The 24,216-nt window shown below is 41.2% G+C and overlaps 1 protein-coding gene across 2 annotated transcripts in view; it reads right to left on the reverse strand.

Moving 5' to 3' along the window:
- The window catches only part of LOC124709125 (ras GTPase-activating protein 1), a 157,863-nt gene that overhangs the window by 34,497 nt on the left and 99,150 nt on the right, over positions 1-24,216 (reverse strand). The window contains exons 14-16 of one of the 2 annotated variants that reach the window (XR_007005390.1): positions 21,623-21,738; positions 8,489-8,643; positions 7,527-7,670 (exon numbers count right to left, since the gene is read on the reverse strand). Coding sequence is in view for 1 of the 2 variants with exons in the window: in XM_047240784.1 (XP_047096740.1) it covers positions 8,489-8,643; positions 21,623-21,738 (271 nt within the window). In the remaining variant the exon portion in view is untranslated. The remainder of the gene's footprint in view (positions 1-7,526; positions 7,671-8,488; positions 8,644-21,622; positions 21,739-24,216) is intronic. The other variant, XM_047240784.1, reaches the window with a different exon arrangement.

Consider the following 24,216-nt stretch of genomic DNA (forward strand, 5'->3'; position numbering starts at 1 on the left):
ATGTATGATGAAATAAAAGAAATTATTCAGATAGTGAAGGGAGACGAAAATTTAATAGTCATGGGTGACTGGAATTCGCGTGTAGGAAAAGGGAGAGAAGGAAACGTAGTAGGTGAATATGGATTGGGGCTAAGAAATGAAAGAGGAAGCCGCCTGGTAGAATTTTGCACAGCGCACAACATAATCATAGCTAACACTTGGTTTAAGAACCATGAAAGAAGGTTGTATACATGGAAGAACCCTGGAGATACTAAAAGGTATCAGATAGATTATATAATGGTAAGACAGAGATTTAGGAACCAGGTTTTAAATTGTAAGACATTTCCACGGGCAGATGTGGACTCTGACCACAATCTATTGGTTATGACCTGTAGATTAAAACTGAAGAAACTGCAAAAAGGTGGGAATTTAAGGAGATGGGACCTGAATAAACTGAAAGAACCAGAGGTTGTACAGAGTTTCAGGGAGAGCCTAAGGGAACAATTGACAGGAATGGGGGAAAGAAATACAGTAGAAGAAGAATGGGTAGCCTTGAGGGATGAAGTAGTGAAGGCAGCATAGGATCAAGTAGGTAAAAAGACGAGGACTAGTAGAAATCCTTGGGTAACAGAAGAAATATTCAATTTAATTGATGAAAGGAGAAAATTTAAAAATGCAGTAAATGAAGCAGGCAAAAAGGAATACAAATGTCTCAAAAATGAGATCGACAGGAAGTGCAAAATGGCTAAGCAGGGATGGCTAGCAGACATATGTAAGGATGTAGAGACTTATCTCACTAGGGGTAAGATACATAATGCCTACAGGAAAATTAAAGAGACCTTTGGAGATAAGAGAACGATTTGTATGAATATAAAGAGCTCAGATGGAAACCCAGTTCTAAGCAAAGAAGGGAAAGCAGAAAGGTGGAAGGAGTATATAGAGGGTCTATACAAGGGCGATGTACTTGAGGACAATATTATGGAAACGGAAGAGGATGTAGATGAAGATGAAATGGGAGATATGATACTGCGTGAAGAGTTTGACAGAGCTCTGAAAGACATGAGTCGAAACAAGGCCCCGGGAGTAGACAACATTCAGTTGGAACTACTGACGGCCTTGGGAGAGCCAGTCCTGACAAAACTCTACCATCTGGTGAGCAAGATGTATGAAACAGGCGAAATACCCTCAGACTTCAAGAAGAATATAATAATTCCAATCCCAAAGAAAGCAGGTGTTGACAGATGTGAAAATTACCGAACAATCAGTTTAATAAGCCACAGCTGCAAAATACTGACACGAATTCTTTACAGACGAATGGAAAAACTAGTAGAAGCCGACCTCAGGGAAGATCAGTTTGGATTCCGTAGAAACACTGGAACACGTGAGGCAATACTGACCTTACGACTTATCTTAGAAGAAAGATTAAGGAAAGGCAAACCTACGTTTCTAGCATTTGTAGACTTAGAGAAAGCTTTTGACAATGTTGACTGGAATACTCTCTTTCAAACTCTAAAGGTGGCAGGGGCAAAATACAGGGAGCGGCAGGCTATTTACAATTTGTACAGAAACCAGATGGCGGTTATAAGAGTCGAGGGACATGAAAGGGAAGCTATGGTTGGGAAGGGAGTGAGACAGGGTTGTAGTCTCTCCCCGATGTTATTCAATCTGTATATTGAGCAAGCAGTAAAGGAAACAAAAGAAAAATTCGGAGTAGGTATTAAAATTCATGGAGAAGAAATAAAAACTTTGAGGTTCGCCGATGACATTGTAATTCTGTCAGAGACAGCAAAGGACTTGGAAGAGCAGTTGAATGGAATGGACAGTGTCTTGAAAGGAGGATATAAGATGAACATCAACAAAAGCAAAACGAGGACAATGGAATGTAGTCGAATTAAGTCGGGTGATGCTGAGGGAATTAGATTAGGAAATGAGACACTTAAAGTAGTAAAGGAGTTTTGCTATTTGGGGAGGAAAATAACTGATGATGGTCGAAGTAGAGAAGATATAAAATGTAGACTGGCAATGGCAAGGAAAGCGTTTCTGAAGAAGAGAAATTTGGTAACATCAAGTATAGATTTAAGTGTCAGGAAGTCATTTCTGAAAGCATTTGTATGGAGTGTAGCCATGTATGGAAGTGAAACATGGACGATAAATAGTTTGGACAAGAAGAGAATAGAAGCTTTCGAAATGTGGTGCTACAGAAGAATGCTGAAGATTAGATGGGTAGACCACATAACTAATGAGGAAGTATCGAATAGGACTGGGGAGAAGTTTGTGGCACAACTTGACCAGAAGAAGGGATCAGTTGGTAGGACATGTTCTGAGGCATCAAGGGATCACCAATTTAGTATTGGAGGGCAGCGTGGAGAGTAAAAATCGTAGAGGGAGACCAAGAGATGAATACACTAAGCAGATTCAGAAGGATGTAGGTTGCAGTAGGTACTGGGAGATGAAGAGGCTTGCACAGGATAGAGTAGCATGGAGAGCTGCATCAAACCAGTCTCAGGACTGAAGACCACAACAACAACAACAACAATCTGTGACTCAGGAACTCCGCTATATGGTGAATAGCAACTTCCCTTCTCATAATATTGTTACATTCCATCCTGGATTTTCCATTATTTTATACCTGTATTTAGGGATTACCACCACCACAGTAACACAATGCATAAATGGACACAGAAAAACTGACCACTTTGGCAATGTCTAGTATTCAGTTTCAGTGTGTGCTCTACAGTATGAATCATGAATAGCACAAATACCATTTGGATAATCCTATGCAACACTAGTGATCTAAAGTCAGAACAGGGGGATTAGCCCTCCAACATATCCTCTCATTCCTCCTCCCTCCTTGAATTAACCTCTATCATCATAAACTGTCCTTTCTTATGATAGCATTTGTCAGAATTTGGGTCATTTTATTTTTATTGTTTACTTATTTATTATTTTGTCCTCCCATAATTGCAACCACACATTTTCTCCCCCTTCATCTCATTTTCTTTTCTCCCCTTTCCCCCTATTTAATATTCTTTAGTTACATTAGTCTTTCTATACACAACACATGGTAGCTGATAATAGATAACAACACATGATGGTAACTGGCACAATCATTGCCTCTTCCAATCTAACTTTACTTTTCTCTTGCTCCCTTCTATCATCTCTACACTTAAGCTAATATAGTGTTTACTGATTTACTTTATTTGACTTCTTACCTTCCCCTGCTGCAGTTTCCTTCATCTTTGCCTCCACATAACAGATAGATTCTTCTTAGATTTTTTTCCTTTTCTTTCAAGGACCTGTCTCCCTCCCTCCCTCTCTCTCAACAGTTCCTTTTTATTCTCTGAAGAAGGAACAGACTGTCCAAAGTCTAGGAGTTCTGTGACCTATTCATATATGTGTTACACTTCTTGAAGGTGAGTAATGTCCAGATTATGTCTATATGTGATTTAACAGTTTCCAAAACCAAATTTTCCTTTCTATATAATTTTCCAATTAAAGCAATCAAAGTTGACCAAATTATAGAATAGGATGCCAAACTAAGTGACACTACAATCATCATTGGATAACCTCTGTGAGGGATGGCCCACATGCCTATCAGTGCTAGCAAATGGCAGCATGTGCCTTTCCTTTTCATTTTGAAAAAGGCTCTTGGCCACCAGCAGTGTAATCTTCCAAAAGTGTGGAATGAGAAATGTCTGGCATTGTCATTGCTCAGATTACGCAGTTTGAAACTGCGTGCTTGCTACTTTGCTGTCATTGGTGGACGACCCGTATGAAAACTGCATGAAACATAAATACTAATGGTTGTGAATGGTTGCAATACCAAGAAACCAGTTTACTTATATAAGCATTTCATGTTGCATCATAGATTTGTTCACACATTCGTTTGTCAAACTTGAAAGAGACATGTAACAGTATCCACATAAAATTCACAAGCTCTTTCCAGCAAACCAAGTGGATTATCCTTTAAGATACATTCTGCCATGTCCTTGACACTCTCCTCTGACACAGCCACCATCTACACATCGAGGTGGCTTCACCATCTCCCTCAGACAGGAAGAGGAATGCCGTATACGGCTAGTGCCTGAACACCTGGCACACCCATCACACAGCATTGTCCTTTGGGTTGCCATCCAGCCAGACACCTGTATCTGACACTGCCCAATTTCACTGTCTATCTGCTGCTGTAAGGATGGCACCACAAACACTGGGCACAGCCGGCACTATTTTGCATCCACAAAACCACATGATGCCGGCAACTTTCTGGTATCCATACACCAAGTGGCCTTTATAGTACTGCTGCCTGCAACTCTCCAGAGGCCTAGCGCTGAGTCTAATTCTGAGTAAGTGACGAGTCATGAAACAATGCTACCAGATCAAGACAATGCCAGTGCACCACTGATTGTGAACATGAGTGATTCTGACCTTGCAGAGTAACCTATGGCAACACACCCTGTGCTTTCTCTTGCACCTTTGTAGAACTGTACTTAATGAATGACAATTATTCTTATTAGATCAGGAAGATTTAATGTGTTCTTTCATAGAGAATCAGCATTCAGTTGTTCATATTTTCTTCTTGTTTTCTTATAGAAATAAATTTCTATCATTCAGTGCTACCTGAGCACCTACTTCTCTTCTGCGTCCACCATCCTACAACAGGATACTTCAGTTAGAGACGAGGATAAACTCTTCACGTTTTTTGCATCTTTGGAATTTTGTTCCAATACCTGTATACTCATCCAGGTAGTTCCCTCTCTGCATTAGTGTGCTTCCATGCTCATTTGACTGACATTCTACAGGTCTCTTTTCGGTTATTATTTTTCCACAGTTTCTTTGCATCTGAACTTTTGCTTCTGCAGCTTGTCCAGTTGTGCGGTCAACAGTTGCTCCATTTGAATCAAGATACTGCTAATTTGTTCCAGTATTTCTTGGCAGCAACACCCCAAAATGCTACATCTGAGACAACACAGCTTCTGCCTCATTGTCTGGATTCTTCAGAGCTCTTGCAACGGTATCTCGGCTGTCCCGATACTCTCCCACCGCAAGTTGACACTCCGCTACTTCTGCTTCACTCTGACTTTGACACAGCCTTGGATTCTTGGTCCACCTTTCTGGCTGCACTGGACTGCCTAATACACAATTCTGCTCTTCCCGACATTTCTCTCCTCGTCAACTTGGCCTAGCCCCTGGCCCCCGCTCACTAGGCTTCTTGCTCTCTCACGTCCTGAACTGCTACCTTGGACTCATCCACGATGGCTCTTCTGATGTCTTCCAACATAGTGCCTTTGACACAGCATCCATGCCCACTCGGGCACTGCTGAACGCAGCTCCTAAGACCGCTCTGGTGCCTCCCCATGTGGTACCTTCATCTGCTCCTTCAATTCCCGATGCAGTTCCCATGACCACTCTGGTGCCTCTTAATGCGGCTCCTACGACCTCTACAGCACCTCCCTACATAGCCCCTATGACTGCTATGGCACCTGCTGTTGTGACTCCTCCAACATCTCTGGCATCGCCCCAAACCAGCTCCTGTGACCAGTCGAGTGCCACAGCTCTAATGGGCCCTGTGGCAGCTCCGTCCACTGAAACATCTCCTACTGCCGTGGCACTGCTGGTTCTCACCTCCCTCCCACTGGCTGCCACTACCTCCAGCATTGTTGCTGGCCAAGTCAGCATCCTCCTTCATTCGACCCACTCCTTTATTTCTGGTGCCCTCAGTACCCACTCAATCCATGGTCTTTCTTGTTCCTTCTGCTGCTGCCATGGTTCATATCCTCCGCCTGTTTCCACAGCTCCAGGCCTGTCTCCTCCTGATGCGTCATCTGTCACCTTGCCTTTGGTGGGACCATGTCTGGCAGTGTGAGCTCCTGGTCCCCTTCCTCGGCCACACCTCGTCTTTCCACCTTCTAGTGGTCCCACACTGAGCATCTCCCGTCGCCTGCTCCCGCACCACCAGTACACCCGCTACTGGCTGCAGCACCACCCTCCGTGCCTTCTGCCGGTTAACTCTGTGCCGGTCGTCAGTCTGCCACATGATACACACTGGCCCCTGGCCTTCCTGTGCTATCCACATGTGCACACGGTCCACTCGCTGTTCTCTCTCCTGCCTGTTGCCCGTGTTTCTCCCATGTCCACGGATTCGTGCAACTGCCCTAGAACATCTGTTCTCTCTCACGCAGCAGGTCTTCTGTCCGACAGGCACCTTCACAGCAAACCACTTGCCAACATCTTGCTGCCACTTTGCGCAGTTCAGCTCTGATCGTGGCCCAGACCATCTCCGCCATGCTCCAAAGTCATCTCTTCACCACAGAGACCGAGCACCAGCCCCTTCTTTTTGCCGGTGCCCTTGTTATCCAGTTGGCTTTTCCAGCCGGCTGTGCCATCTCCTCTGTGGGGAAGAGGAGTGCCGTTTCCTCGGCTGCCGTCACTGTCACGCATCAGGATGGTTTTGCCATCTCCCTCCAAAGGCAAGAGGAATGCTGTGTCCTTAGCTGTTGCCTCCACCACAGGCACCATCTATGCATCTAGATGGCTTCGCCATCTCCCTCTGAAGAGAAGAATGCCATGTACAGCTCATGCCCAATGACCTCACATACTCGCCACACAGCACTGTCCACAGACAAGCTCCTGGCCAATAGTAAAAACCTAGAGTTGTTCATCCTCAGAGTTGTTCATGGACTTCTACACCTTATATGAAATCCTCTGATATCAGCATCACTCCACCTCCAATCAAATGGTGAGGAGATTAGTCCCAACTTTTTAGTATTGAATGCTTAAGGCCGCAGTATAACACACCATAGACATGGAGTCAATCCTCCTCTTATCAAACACCAAACATGACCACTCAACAGATACTGTTCACTGAGGTCTCCCCTGGAAGAAAGCCCTGGATATTCTATTATCTGCTTGAAACGGCACAATATATTGCAGCGACACCATGCCAGCTTTTTTCCAGCAGTGATCACTACCTCGGACAAACATGTTGGTCTCCTACACTACTGGTGGCTGTGAACTGCCCCATTCCTGACTCAGCTGTTGCCTACACTGGTAACTGGCAATGTTGGAATGAGCGCCACACAGGACACCTGTTTCTGCTTGTGAAATACACTATAAAAATTTATAAGCTCAGAAAGTTATCAGTTGCACCTCTTAATTTAATACTTGCCATGTTTTCTCTCTGTCAGCCATAATGAATACTAGAGTGACTAAATACCATCACCATGCAACTGCTAATCATCAGTCACCCATTTATCACAAATGCTTTCATTCTTGGCATAGCAAACATATAAGCTGCACATTACTTGTTCTATGTGCTCAATACACAAAGAAGAGGGACCTTGTGTTCCAATCTCACACTAAATATTTGAAAGAGCTGGCTTCTGAGCCAATGGGTACATCTGTCATCCAGGGATGCTGAGAGGCAGACACTTGTTATTTTATCTCTGAATGTGCTCTCACTTATATAATACACCTTGTGTCTTCTATGAAACTGATTAGAGAAAACTGCAGGCTTACCTACAAGTACACTTACAGGTAACAGTACCCACCCTTGCATCACCTGCCTATTTTCTTTAAGAGGTTGTACATCAAGAAATCAAGCAAATGAGTCCATACAGATTGATCACCTTTAGGACTTTATGTATGCACTTTACTTCTTGACTTGCAGATTTCTGGTTTTGCATGCTTTCTATCTGGAATATAGGGGCGACCACAGTAAATTGGACAAAGTTGAAAGTCACACATAAAATTACTTTCTAAAATTACATGTTCTACAAGTTAATTCACATTACATGACTAAGCAGAACCAACAGGTAAATGGTATCTGAAACTAAAAGTAAGATCTGCTGTATAGTAAGATGTAAATCAATCAATGACCACAAAAAATTTATAATTTTTTGTAAAACCATCCAACATTATATTTTCTACAATATAAATACTAAAACAAGGTTACTGAACAATTTAGAACTCAAAACAAAGAACAGGAAACCACCTTTAGATGAGGACACACCTTCATATGATTTAAAAATTTGATTATTGGTAAATGAGTCTGTTGAAGGAGGGAGAAGATGAAGAGGTAGAAGATGAGGAAGAAGATTTTGTAAAGTACGAGGCTCAGTTGTGGCAGTGTGTATTTTGCACTACACAGACTATGACAATATTATGGTACACAGTCTTCATTCTATTTAGGATGAACTGTTCAGTGTTCACTGTCACAACATCTCTTGAATAAAATTTACATTGCTCAGAAGTACAAATGAGTCAGACTGTGTACAATGTAATTACCGCTCTATGTTATTTTCATGGACAGACCCAAAATAACAGTGCAACTGGAGAGCTGCACATTTGGAACATGTATTAATGTTATTCGTAATATCAGCAATATGGCATAAAAATGACATTAGATATAGTATAAAATATAGTAAACTTCAAAACTTCATTACAAAGGAAATCAAGTTCTGTCTGGTATCTCAAGATCTTAGCTTCTGTATATAAATATGATGTCCATTACCTGATATCAGATTAAACTGTCGAGGATTCAGAATTGCTGGGCAGAGTAACCTCAGGAATATGAATCCACTTACAACACGTGTGCGTACAAGTCTCTCATGAGGCCACTTGCTCATTACAGACCTCTGCAAACAGCCACAGATGTATCTTACAGTCCTTCAACAGAAAAGTACAGAGAATTAAATACTGATATCAATTTACATAACATCTGAAAGAATCATAAATTATATGTGATTGCAGTCTTTCTTGGCGTATTTCAGCTATGAAATCTTCACGGGTTATCAGCCGAGTGGCGTCGTCTTCTAGTCGCAACTTCATCTTCAATGGATATGCAATTCTTCGAAACGCTGCGAATAGAAGACGACGCCACTCGACTGATAACCTGTGAAGATTTCATAGCCAATTATAAATTACTCTGAAAGAATTATATATGTCTGGAAACTGCATTTTATCCTAATCTTAGGCTAAATAACTCTGAGAAGGTAATGGCTCAAAACTAAAAATAACAAATAGCGTAAGGTGGGGTAATATTGGACGGAATTTCATACTCTTTAAGGTAACTTCGCTGACAAAAAGAGTGAGATATTTTGGATGACATTGTAGAATAATTTGATCAAAGAACTTTAGTCAAAAATATTTTTTAATTAGTCAGAAACTAACAACTAAAGCTGTCCGATGTCGCCATTTTGATGGGGTAATTTCGGGCATTCATTGAATTTCCACACAAAGGTCTGTATTATCCCCAATGGGTAATTTTGGACAGTGACTATCTTTTTAAAAAATAAACATACTTAGAATCATGTTTTACTTGTTTAGAAAACATTTTTTACAGATGGTTACAAAATATTCTACACATCTTCAGTAAACATTTGACACATATTTAGAAAACCTTCACAGACATATTTACAAAATATTTCATTAATAAAGACAATCTACTCATACAACAAATCTATAACAATCTAAAACATGTTCTCAGTGAAAGAAAACTTCCCCCTTTCTTCTCTTGGAGGTGGTAACACTCTTACAATTTCGCCTTTGTCTACAGTATTATCTGGAATGGCAAGAAAATAAACACAGATCTGCTGCCTTGATATGGATGCTGAAATCTGACTTCCACTTCTTTTGTGCCCACTTCTGTTGCAATTCTGAAAAACTGTCTATTTCACTGTTTCCCCCCAACCATGTGTGGATAAGCCACAAGAACAAAAGCCTCCACTTCCAGAACTGCTTCCTCCACTCTGCTGCTTTTGTCACCAGTGAGTATTGCATCATTATTCACAAGCAATTCAGACTCTGAGTCAGCATTATCTCACTTTCTCATATCGATGCCTAAATGGATTTTTCTGGGGCAACATCTAATTTTTAATTTTGTTGGACGCTTGTGTTATTTTTCATTCCACAGCGAACATTCTGAAGCATATCTTCAAAGCTCAAAGACCAGGCTTCTAGAGAATTGCTTTGAGAATGATCTACATCAGGCAATTTTTTGAGGACTCTTTCAAGGTCAAATGGAATTAATCCCACTGCACAGAACACACTTCTTATATTGTCTTCTTCAGTTGCTAACATTTTTTAAGTTTTTCCTTCAAAAGTGAGAGGAAAGCATCTTTCCATACTGGCCCATGGGAGCTTTTCTTTCAATGCGTAAGCGCTGCCTGCCAAAAAAATGGTTCAAATGGCTCTGAGCACTATGGGACTTAACTTCTGAGGTCATCAGTCCCCTAGAACTTAGAACTACTTAAACCTAACTAACCTAAGGACATCACACACACCCATGCCCAAGGCAGGATTCGAACCTGTGACCATAGCGGTCGCGCGGTTCCAGACTGTAGCGCCTAGAAATGCTCGGCCACCCTGGCCGGCACTGCCTGCCAAGCAGCTTCTAAAGGTCTGGAGAAATCTACGTCTAATGAAACTTTCTGGCAAATTAAAACTGTGTGCCGGACCGAAACTCGAGGTCAGGACCTTTGACTTTCGCGGGCAAGTGCTCTACCATCTGAGCTACCCAAGCATGACTCACGCCCCATCCTCACAGCTTTACTTCTGCCAGTATCTCGTCTTCTACCTTCCAAACTTCACAGAAGCTCTCATGCAAAACTTGCAGAACTATCACTCTTGGAAGAAAGGATATTGCGGAGACACGGCTTAGCCACAGCCTGGGGGATGCTTCCAGAATGAGATTTTCACCCTGCACCGGAGTGTACGCTGATATGAAACTTCCTTGCAGATTAAAACTGTGTGCTGGACTGAGACTCGAACTTGGGACCTTTGCCTTTGGTGGGCAAGTGCTCTACCAACTGAGCTACCCAAGCACGACTCACGCCCCATCCTCACAGCTTTACTTCTGCCAGTATCTCATCTCCTATATTTCTGTATCTATGTCTAATGGCTGTAAAATAAAAGTACTCTTTGGTGGCAACACAATAAAAAAAGATTTTATTCTTCTCACTTTCATCAATTACTCGCAGTGAAATGTGACTTGAAAGGTTGTCTCCTATCATAACTTTTTCCCCTCTATTGACGTCAGGTAAGGCAGCGCAGTAGTAATACACCAGTCTTCAAATGTAGACAGATGAAACCAACCACTTTTATTGCAATTATAGCAGGTTCCTTTGTGATCTCCTCCTTGCCACGTGTCCATAATGCTCCAATTTGTAGACCACATAGGAAGGTAATAGTTTTCTGTCCCCAGTGGCAGCCACTATTACTGAATTACTACTCTTAGACAAATCTAAGATCCTTTCAGAATGTTTTGTTCCCCTTCTATTACATGCTTCCTCCCAGGGTCATCACATACATTTGTCTTGTCATAATTGATTACACTTTCAGGATCAATATTTTCCATTTTTTCACCAACATCCTGGATTTCACCGTTTCATAACTCACTTCAGCACACTGCCTTTTAATGTTCTCACACAGCCAGATGCTTAATATGGCAGAGTGACACTGTAAGAATGAACATGACCACTCAATCGCTGGCATGTTACAAGGAAAGCATTTTTCCCTTCATCCACAATTATCAAGATATCCTTTCACTATGTACGTATCATCATCAAAAGTAAAAGGAAAACGCCAATGTGCAGCCCTTAAAATACCACGGACAAGTGTGTTCTCTTCGATGATACTTCAGACAGAAGGCCTTCCAATAAACTAGAGGGTTTGTATTACTGACTTTACTCTCTAACGTTGAACATTGTACATTAAATTTGCTTGACACTTTTCTGTATGATAGTTTTCCTGATCTTACAGCAGCAACCACCTTTTCAAGATTTTCAGGATAATATTTGCGCCTCGAAAGAGCACCAAGCCTCCTTTTGTAAGTACACAGCATTGTCTGATATCACCCCAATGTCTGCGGTTATCTGTAAATAGTTCACTAGACATTAGAGAATGTGAGATGTGGAGACAAACTGTATTCACATTTCCTTCTTTTTTCTTTTCTTGTACAATGACGAAAGCATTCGCATTAAGATAACTAGCAACAATAGTACACTACACTGTAACTCGCAACACACCATTGTTCCGACTTCCAACTGCAACAATGTGTTTTCATGTACGCTTGGCAATACATAAGGTGTAAACAACAAAACATGCACCCGAAATAAAAGCTTGCATTCAGTGATGCCAATATAAGAACAGAAATATGCTCTTCCCGTCCGAAATTACTCGTGTGTCCAATATTTCCCCATCTTACAGTACTAAAGAAAGTACTGATAAACAATCTGTTTAAGTTTCATAATTCTTTCACCGTGTTCATGTAAACTTATACACACGATCACATTACAGTAACTTAAGAACACTGTGGGAGATTCTACAATAATGACTTTACAAACAATAAATGCTTAGAAAATTCTGCCTATTATTATATCTTTGTATAGAACTGTAGGGTGTCAACTAAATTGTTACTCACATAACCCAATAATTAAAGATGCTTTACACTCTTTCTTATAATGATGCACTTGCAACTTAAAACAACTATTGGGGTAAATCAAGAAGTATCTGCACTCAACATTTTCAGCTTATATATTACAATATTACATAATTCAAATGAATCAGCAAATCAAGTATCAGCAATGACCGACTTACACTCTGTGCAAAATTCTACCAGGTGGCAGCTTCCTCTTCCATTCCTTTCTCCCAATCCATGTTCTCTTACTACATTTACCACCCTTCCTTTTCCTACTATTGAATTCTAGTCCCCATCACAATTAAATTTTCATCTCCTTAACTAACTGAATAATTTCTTTTATTTCATCACACATTCTTTTAATCTCTTCATCATCTGCAAAGCTAGCTGACATATAAACTTGTACTAGTGTGGTGGGCACTCACTTTTTGTCTCCCTTGGCTATGACAGTGTGTCCAGTATGCTGTTCATAGAAGCTTATCCACATTCCTATTTTCTTATTCCTTATTAGACCTACTCCTTCATTACCCCTATTTTTCATTCATATCCCTGTATTCATCTGACTGTCTTTTAATTGTGCCTACCTGCAGCTTAACATGTTATCTTTATAATAAACAGTAATCTATCTTTTCCTGCATTGCTCACCAGAAGTTTTATTTTTCTAATTTGAAACTATCCATTTCGCTTTTTAAATTCTCCAACCTACCTACCCAATTAAGAAATCTAACATTCCACACTCTAATCTGTAGAATGCCAATTTTATTTCTCCTGATGACAACATCCTACTAAATAGTCCCCACCCAGAGATCCAAATGGTGGACTATTTTGTTGGTGGAATATTGTACCCAACTTAATGCCACTACCATTTAACCATACATTAGGGCTGCATGCCCTTGGGACAAATAATGGCTGTAATTTCCCATTGCTTTCAGCTGTTTGCAGTACCAGCACAACAATGCCATGTTGGCTAATGTCACAAAAGTACCTCAGTCAGTCATCCAGACTGCTGTGCCTGCAACTACTGAAAAGGCTGATTCACTCTCTTCTGCAACCATAGGTTATTACAGTCTCTACACAGATACCACTTCATTGTGGCTGCACCCACAGTACAGCTATCTGTATTGTTGAGGTACCCAAGCCACCACATCTCACCAACGTACAGAGTTCATGGGGGGAAGCATGAATTAACAGCATATATTACTACGAATCAGGCCATAGACTCATTCCATGCTGGCAGCAGTAATGAATATAGATGGATGTTCTGCTCTTTCCTCATCCTTTAGAAGAGTTCATCTACTTTTTTACTGTCCAGTCCCATAGTCAATAACATGCCACGATGAAACGTTGTCTCTGTACTGCACTGAACGTCTTTTATGTATTTCTCTACTTATGGTAGACTTGGTGCTGTCTATCAGCTGACAGTGTACCAGTTATAAACGATACAGCAAACCTATGAATAACTGAAACAAAACTCCAGATACTCGCCGAATTACTCTCATAAAATATATGGTAACTGTCTTAATTTACAGTGACTACGAGAAAGTACCATAACGCATTTTGAGAGCCAATCTTGCTGTATCTTGTCACAGCTTGTGTTAATTGTCTCTTGCTCACTGTAGGATATCATAAACAACAAGACTGATTGCATCATCATGAATTCTTTAATTTTGTCCTTATCAGAAAAGGAATTCCAAATATGTGATGTGGTTCAGACGTAATAGTACAAAGCTGTTTGGCCAGATTCCTGTCTGCAAGTGAGATAGGTAATCGAGTTAATACTCTATGGTTTATACAATAATGGAACATGTAAATAAATACTATTGAAGTGAAAGGGAAAGCAGGTTCAAATCTACTATGGATAACAAGTAAATACTATTCACTCAGACACAGCAAAACACAGGGAACAGAATAAAAACAGAAAATAAATTCTCAAGTGAAATTTTTGAAAGGATCCACAAAAGTGTGAAACATATACAACACAGAATAAATAAATGATTACAGCATCACATGAATGCTACAAACAAATTACTTATAAAATTTACTATTTCATCGAATCAATCACAAGGTGTGGTACGAATTGTTATATTCTATGGTGATGAATCAGTCTGTGTATGTATTTCTTACACAGTACCTGTTGAGATACATCAATCTGAGCCCACAGTTCATTCTGCAGACCACTTACATACAATACTGGAGAAATTTGTACTCATTAAGACAAAGTGCCTTGGCTTCTGCGAAAAAGAACAGAATTTGCAACTATCTATAAAAAAAGGAAACATAATTCATCCACAAAGTTTACAGCTTACAAAACTCTTGTTTAACTGATTCTAGAGTATTGTTCATCTGTTTGGGACACTTGCAAGGTATATTTAATAGAAGAGTTGGAGAAAATCCAAAGATGATGAGCTTATTTCATCATCCACTTGTTTAGAAAATGTGAGAGTGTGATGAAAGAGCTCATCCGATTCCAGTGGCAGAAGCTACAAGAATACTTTATCGGATAGATAAAAAAATACTCACCACATGGTGTCAGAACACACACAAGAAAGAAGGTTATAATTAGGCAAGCTTTTGGAGCCAGTGGCTCCTCCTTCAGGCAGAAGGGTTGAAGGAGAAAGAAGAGGGGCGAAGGAAAAGGACTGGAGAGGTCTAGGAAAAGGGACAGATTATGAGAAAGTCGCCCAGAACTGCCGGTCAGGGGATACTTGCCAGACGGGATGAGAAGGAAAGATTTATTTTTGGAGACTGCACTGGACAAAATTTGAAAACCTGATAGCTTAAAGGTGGAAGGCAGGGTAATACACAAGACAGAGATTACTGCTTAAACATCATGCATGAGTTAGTAAGAACGAAAAGCTAAGTGCACTTTACATAACAGAGATGGGAGGAGGATGGCAGAAAATAGACAGGTAAGAAAATGAAAGATGTAGAAAACTAAAAGGGAGTGATGAAAGGAATGGTTACTGAGAAAAAATGCTGAGACAGAAGAAATTAATGTAAATTTAGGCCAGGTGGGTGACAAGAACCAACGTCGTGTTGTAGCGCTAGTTCCTACCTGCGCAGTTCTGAGAAACTGGTGTCTGGTGAAGAATCCGGATGGGGTGTGTGGTGAGACAGGCATCGAGGTCACAATTGTCATGTTGTAGAGCATGCTCTGCAACAAGATATTATGTGTTGCCAATATACACCCTCTGCCTATGCCCATTCATCGTAACTGATAATTTGGTGCTAGTCATGCTGATGTAAAACGCCGAACAGTATTTACGTAAAAGATGGTATATGGCTCTCCCTGTGATAGTACATGTTTCGCTAGTTACAGGGCTGGTATACGTGGTGGTACTTGGATGCACAGGGCAAGTCTTGCAGAGGTGATGATCACAGGGCAAGGAGCTGTAGTGTAGGGAGCTGGGTTCAGAAGGAGCGTAAGGTCTGACAAGAATATTGTGGAGATTGGGAGGGCTACAGAGCTATTCTAGGTGTGGTGGGCAACATCTCAGACAGAATGAATCGCATTTCAGGGCATGATTTTAGGAAGCCATGGTCTTGCCTAAGTAGCTGATTAACTGATTAATACATTCCAGACCAGAATAGTAGTGAGTGACCAGTGGTGCGCTTCGAAATTGTTTTTTGGAGGGATCAGCAGTATCAGGATTGGATGTGATAGCCCAGGAAATGTTTTTTGAACTAGGCTGGTGGTGTAATTACATCCAGTGAAGGCTGAGGTGAGAATAATGATGTATTGCTGTAAAGAGTCTGCATGCAAATGAATACATTTGCCTCAAATACCAAGGATGCATGGAATGAAACATTTGACATGGAAAGGATGGCAACTGTCAAAAATGTAAGTACTGTTGTTTGTTAGTAGGTTTAATGTGGACAGAAGTATGTATCTGGTCTTTGGTGAAGATGAGATCAACATCAAGGAAAGCGGCACAGGATTTGGAATAGGACCATGTGAAATTTAGTTGTGAGAAGGTATTCAGAGATTCCAGGAATTTTAACAGGCCAACCTTACCATAAGTCCATATGGTAAATATGTCATCAATGTATGTAAACCAAACCAGGGGCTGAAGAATTATCGATCCCATGAAAAGGTTGGTATAGGAAGGAGCCATCCTGGTCCCCATGACTGTACCTCGGATCTGTTAATATGTCTGCCCCTCAAAGATGAAGTAGTAGTTGGTAAGCATAAATTTGATTAAGGTGAGTTTGGAATCAGATGGGCACTGACTGAGGAAATGTTCAGCAGCCGACAGACCATTTACATGGGAGATGTGGGTATAGAGGCCGGTGGCATCAATAGTGACAAGCAAGGTGTGTGGTGGGAGTGGGACGGGCACAGATTTCAGACAATCTAGGAAATGGTTAGTACCTTTGCTGCTGATCAACTAAGGGAGATATAGTTTCAAATACAGCAATTTCTTGCTCTTACCAGGCTATCTGTGACCTATATACCTCATCAGCTAATTTCCACTTCACCAGACTTCTATCCTTCTATAAAATCCTGCAGTTATCTGCCCCTCATGTTTCCTTGAATGGCATCATCTGCCAAGCAAACTTCAAACTGCAACAATATGCTAGACTACACCTCCAAAAATAATTCCATCTTCTCTTACACTACCTGAACAGTCGTCTTTCCTTTCCTACCTCTCTGCAGCCCCCTAAACAGCCACACCATCAACCACCACTCCTCTCCTACAAATTGGGCTTGGACAACCTTCTTAAGACCCCACAGCCTTCACCACTGCCTCCAGACCAAGAATAGCTCATAATCACAAGAATCAGTCACAACATTACAGTCTCCTCAACCTCTTGTCTAAAGTACTCTCCCCTCCTGAATTATCTGTACTATCTAAGGGTCTCACTTTCATCCCTAAACCTACATTTGATCATGCTGATTTGGTGAAGAACCAACTTTCCTTCACACATTATGTCAGCTGGAAATATCAGTTTACAACCCATTCCAAAATCTTTCAAACAGCAAACCTGACATTGACCCCTGCCTTGAACAGTTCTTACCATAATCCCAGCTTGATACACCACCACTACATTAAAATCATTCCTTATAAGCCTTTCAAGAATTCCTCACTCCAACATTGCTTCACAACCCTTCCTCAGGTCCCTACAACATGACCCTCACCTGTCCTCTGCAGGACTCCAGGCTCTATGTTCCCTAAAAGCTAATGATGCCTTCATTATCCTCCTAGCATACAAAGGGTCTACCACTGTGGTACTTGATCAAAAGGACCATGTTAGTGAAAGGTCTACGCCAGCTGTCTGACATCTCTACATACAGTGTCTGCCATCAACATCCCATCCCTGTGATTCAAACTGACCTGCAGTCCCCCATAAGGACTAACACGTCAATCCATAGAACTTGTCACCCCACCTTCTTCCTAAGGTCCACAAATCCAGTCATCCTGGCTGTCCTACAGTTGTTGGCTTCAAAACACCCATCAAATGTATATTTGCCTTAGTTGATCAGGAACTGCGTCCCACAGTACAAAGACTTCCCTCCTGTAGCAAAGATACCAATCATTTCCTAGATTGTCTGAAATCCAAGCCCATCCCACTCCCACCACACACCTTGTTTGCCACCATTGATGCCATCTCCCTCTACAGAGACATCTGCCACATGCAACATCTGTCTGCTGCTGAACACTTCCTCAGTCAGTGCCCACATGATCCCAAAAGTATGACCTCTTTCTTCTCACCTTAATCAACTTTATACTTACTAACAAACACTTCACCTTTGAGGGGCAGAAATACTAACTGATCAGGGGTATGGCCATGGGAATCAGGATGGCTCCTTCCTACGCCAACCTTATCATGGGTCACTTGGAGTGATCTGTAAGTCTTCAGCCCCTGGTTTGGCTTAGATGGATTGATGAAATCTTTACCATATGGACTCATGGCGAGGCTGACCTGTTAAACCTCTGAATACCTTTTCCCAATTAAATTTCACATGGTCCTATTCCGAATCCTGAGCTGCTTTCCTTGATGTTGATCTCGTCCTCACGGAAGGCCAGCCATACACTTCTGTCCACAGTAAACCTACTAACAAACAACAGTACTTATCTACATCTACATCTACATTGATACTCCGCAAGCCACCCAACGGTGTGTGGCGGAGGGCACTTTACGTGCCACTGTCATTACCTCCCTTTCCTGTTGCATATGGTTCGCGGGAAGAACGACTGTCTGAAAGCCTCCGTGCGCGCTCTAATCTCTCTAATTTTACATTCGTGATCTCCTCGGGAGGTATAAGTAGGGGGAAGCAATATATTTGATACCTCATCCAGAAACGCACCCTCTCGAAACCTGGCGAGCAAGCTACACCGCGATGCAGAGCGCCTCTCTTGCAGAGTCTGCCACTTGAGTTTATTAAACATCTCCGTAACGCTATCACGGTTACCAAATAACCCTGTGACAAAATGCGCCGCTCTTCTTTGGATCTTCTCTATCTCCTCCGTCAGACCGATCTGGTACGGATCCCACACTGATGAGCAATACTCAAGTATAGGTCGAACGAGTGATTTGTAAGCCACCTCCTTTGTTGATGGACTACATTTTCTAAGCACTCTCCCAATGAATCTCAACCTGGTACCCGCCTTACCAACAATTAATTTTATATGATCATTCCACTTCAAATCATTCCGCACGCATACTCCCAGATATTTTACAGAAGTAACTGCTACCAGTGTTTGTTCCGCTATCATATAATCATACAATAAAGGATCCTTCTTTCTATGTATTCGCAATACATTACATTTGTCTATGTTAAGGGTCAGTTATATTCTGGCATTTGCCATCTTTTCCATGTCAAATGTCCCCTCCCATACAGCTTTGGCATCTGAGGCAAACATATTTGTTCAGATGCAGACTTTTTACAGCAGTACACCATCATTCTCAATTCAGCCACCACTGGACATAATTACCCCACCAGCCTAGTTCAAAAGCAGATTTCCTGTGCCATCACATCCAATCCTGGTACTGCTGATCCCTCCAAAAAACAACAACAGATTACACTACCGGTCAACTCAGTATTATCCTGGTATGGAATGTATTAATCAGCTACTTCGACAAGGACATGACTTTCAAAAATCATGGCCTGAAATGAGATCCATTCTGTCCGAAATTTTGTCCTATACACCTAGAATAGCTTTCCATTGCCCTCTCAATCTCCACAATATTCTTGTCAGACCCTAAGCTCCTTCTGCACCCAGCTCTCTACCCTATGGCTCCTTCCCTTGTGATCCTCCCTGCTGCAAGACTTGCTTTGTGCATCCAACTACTACCACCACCTATACCAGCCCTATAACTTGCAAAACATATACTATCACAGGGAGAGCCACCTGTGAATTCACATGTTATATACCAGCTCTTTTGTAGATACTGTTCGGCCTTTTACATTGGAATGACTAGAATCAAAGTATCAGTTACGATGAATGGGCATAGGCAGAGGGTGTATACCGGTAACACACAATGTTCTGTTTTAGAGCATGCTATATAACATGACAATCGTGACCTCAGTGCGTGTTTCAGCACACATGCTATCTGGATTCTTCCCCAGACACCCATTTTTCAGGACTCTGCAGGTGGGAACTAGTGCTACAAAATGTCCTTGGTTCTCGCCACCCGCCTTGCCTAAATTTATGTTAATTTCTTCTGTGTCAGCATTTCTTCAGAGTAACTACTCCTTTCATCGTTCACTTTTAGTTTTCTACATGTTTCATTTTCTTACCTGTCTATTTTCCGCCTTCCCCTCCACCTTGTTAGGTACAATGAATTTAGCTTTTTACCCTTATTATCTCGTGCATGATGTTTAAGCAGTAATCTCTGTCTTGCATATTATCCTGTCTTCAACCTTTAAGCTCTCAGGTTTTCAAATTCCATCCAGTGCAGTCCCCAACATCAGTCTTTCCTTCTCATCCCACCTGGTAAGCCTCCCACTGACCTGCGGTTCTGGAGGACTTTGCCAAAATCTACCCCTTTTCCTAGACCTCTCCAGGCCTTTTCCTTTGCCCCTCTTCCTTCCCCTTTAATCCTCCTGCCTGAAAGAGCTTGTCTAATTATAACCTTCTTTTCTGTGTTTGTTCTGCCACCGCTTGGCGAGTAGATATTTTCTGTCTAATTACATTATTGTGTCAAAAAATTGAATGTTTTCATTATTATATAAGACTAATATTTTGCATCACAAAGTTTTAACGTCAAGAATGCCTGTTCTAAGAAGAGAAAATAAGAGAAATTGAAGCTAATATGGAGGCTTACTGACAGCTGCTCTTCCCATCCTCCACTTGCAAGTCAACAGAGGACAGTATAATGTAACCTCTTCAACACACTGTAAATTGGCCTGAGGTGGTAAATACGGGTGTGGATGAGTCCAGAGCATTCTGTTCAGTACGTGGCTGAGACTTGCTCTGTTGGGGTAAGAACTGAGGGAGGAGTAGGGTTTATGGCCCACTGTGATTTTGTTCTTACAGAAGGAGTACAAATGCTGTATGACAAGGTGCAAGAAACTAGTTAACAGTGTCACTAAAGTAAACACCCCAAAATACATTTGAAAAAATTCATGGAAACCAATGACAATCCCCATCTGAAAGTCCAGATGGGATCTGAACTGAGATCCTTTCAACCAGGTGTCCTTGTAGGAATACAATAATAGGCCAATGTTGAAGGAAGAATACTTTGTTGAGGCAAAAGTGTCACTAGTGATAGAAGTGTCCAATAGCATCCCACATTTTTTACACCTACTGCTTTTCCAATACACAGAAGCAAAAAGGGAGCTGGAACACAAGTCTAAACCGATTAGCATCTCAGATAGCAAACAGTTATCAAATATGAGTAATGGCGATTGGACTAGCTACATACAGCCGATCCACTGCTGTCTTTTTTCCAGTTGATTTTCTACTCATCTCGCCCAGCAATATCTTTTTCCACAGGATATCCTCAGTAACTTTCCTTTCTATGTGAGTAAGAATACAGTGCTTTAATAATAAATATGGAACTAATATTCACAACTATAATAAAAGATGTGCCATCTCAAAACCTGGAAGTCATATTATATGACATTTAAAAAATTAAACTAGTGGAATACAATGTTAACTACTGATTTCAGCAACATGGTTGCAAAGATTCTCAACATGAGAGGGAAGTACCCAAATCACTGTTAAGAAAAATAGATTACAGCAGTTGATGAAGTCATCAGTTTCACTGATATTAACTTACTTTGGGCAAGCATCGGCAGACATAAAGATGGAATGAGTAACTTCATCAAGAACTTGAAGCAGAAACTCAGCATTGGCACAAGCATCATCGGGCGATTCCATCTTTGTTGGATTCAACTGTTGAAGAAAGACTATATTAAGTTGCATGCAAGTAAAAAAAAAATTTGTTTATTTTAAGTGCTTTCTTCTGCACCATCTCAGTGGGTGATTATTATTTACTTTCAGACTCTCCAAAACACTTCTGTAACTGATTTTCCTCATGTGCTGAAAACTATGGCTCTATGTCACGTCTAAAAACCAGTGACCTGCTTTCAACCTCCCCCTCCTTTCTCCCTCAGTTTCATTTTTCCCACAGATATTTCTGGCAAACTGAGATTCATTTCCAAATGTGTGTGTGGTATATCACAATGGTATTTTTCAAACAATGGAAAATCCAGGATGGAATGTAACAATATTATGAAGAGGAAAGTTGCTATTCAGCATATAGCAGAGATGCTGCTGCAGATACCACAACAAAAATTCGCGCGCGCGCGCGCACACGCACACACACACACACACACACACACACACACACACACACACACACATGCAAACACAACTCGTACACACACGAATGCAGTCTCAGTCCTACAGTCGTGTGTGTGTGTGTGTGTGTGTGTGTGTGTGTGTGTGTGTGTGTGTTTGTTTTTGTCGTCTGTTGTTGACGAAGGCTTTACTGGCCAAAAGCTTTATTTGTGCCAGTCTTTTCGTTGTGCCTGTCTGTGACTCAGCATCTCCACAATGGTATTTCTTCTAGCTACTGTTTTTTTCCTATTTTCTGTTTCATACTTTTATAATTTTACATACTTTGTAGGATTCATGAGTACCATGATAAAGGTTTTGTTTTCAGTACAACTACTCAAACTGTGTTGGAAGCAGTAAGATGCGAGTGACATGCAGCATTTTGTGGGGCAGTAATGGATAGCAAGCATGAGCTACCAACCACATAAATGCACAACTGTGGGGCAGTTTAATTCTTGTGGAATGACCATTGTTGTAATTTAAATGGCAACTGGAGCCATGACCATACAAGGAGGTAGTCTACTGAACCCCAGCACCTCACCAGATGACTAAATGATAGGGAATCCTTTCCAAAACGTCACTGTGAATTGATATGCCTAAAAACCAAGAAGATTTTATTGCGTGTATTCTTAAGTTTATGTGTAACCATAATTTTGGAGACCAGACTGGGCAAAGTAGGGGGTCTCCCTTGCCAGTCTATTGCATATTCTGAAAATGTTTTCAAATTGTGATTGCCAAACATATTCAACACCCTTGATGGAGAATGCATGTGATTTTGAAGAGACGGGTGCAGATGAGGTTTGATGAAACGTTGAAGTTTTTCTCTGCTCCAACTCTTTAAGTGCCCTTAAAGTTATTAAACCCATGTATGTGAACCAAGAAACTCCTCTCTAGATTCTGGGTAAAAATACAGGCAGGAATTCAGGGAAATGAAATGAAACATGCTGCAGCTCACAACACTTATAATAGGTACACCACTGTAATGACGTGTTAAGTGTCCCCCACAATTAGTGACATCATTGTTCTGGCAAAAAGTATGCACCAGTGGGAGAAGGAGCGCACAACAGGAAGCTGTTATAGGTAAAACCCAACTCTTGGCCATTGTATACCACCTTCCAGCCATTTTGAGAAAGTGAATTTGCCTCATTTATGCTTGTTATGGAACACTGCCTAGTAGTCCCTAGATTCTTTCCCTAGTTAGTGTACCAACTGGTTTGCAGAGCATATCACATACTAATTACAGTATTTTTACTCTGCCCAGCATTAAAGTCATATGTTAGTTCTGCCACAATTCACTGCTTGTTCTGTTTTACCAGTCTGCCCAGCCTACGACATCCCTCATCTGTAATGAGGGGTTCCTGCCCAACCCCACAATGATTCAACGTGGTTTCAGCTTGATTACACCAAAACCTGACAAGTTGTGCGATTTGGAAACTGCTTGTGCCAAGCCTTCAGGCCATCATAATCTGCCCTCAGTCAAACTCAGACAGATTGCATCACTTCCTCACTCTACACATGGATAGCATGCTCACTGATGCTACATGCACCATGCATGCATCTGACTAGCAGTCATTCCTTGCCAGGTGATGCTGCTATCATCTGGATGAGTTTATATCAATAGTAGGTTGGTGGTCAATGGTCTGGCTGATCAGTGTATTTCAGTGAGGCAATGGTTATTAGTACATTCAGTCTTTAATGCTATCACCCAGTCAGAGACTTCTGATTTATCATTTCAATCCTTTTGAATTTATTTTAGTTGGTTATTTGAACAGACATTTCTACGTGGACTATTATAATAATTGTTAATTCTGTATAGTTGCACGTGATTTTTTGAGAAATGTGACTGACAGTAATGGAGAGCAAGTCGACTGCAACTCAGGTAACCATCAGCCATATTGGCAATACTGATTTTCCAAGACTGTATCATTATGAACTTACAGATATTTTTGTATTTGAACATTGCATTGGCATAAAGGACCAGCAACTATGTTTCATTATTTATTTAAATTCCTGTCATAGTTGCATACATATTCC

Source organism: Schistocerca piceifrons, chromosome 7 (genome assembly GCF_021461385.2).
Source record: "Schistocerca piceifrons isolate TAMUIC-IGC-003096 chromosome 7, iqSchPice1.1, whole genome shotgun sequence".
NCBI lineage: Eukaryota > Metazoa > Arthropoda > Insecta > Orthoptera > Acrididae > Schistocerca > Schistocerca piceifrons.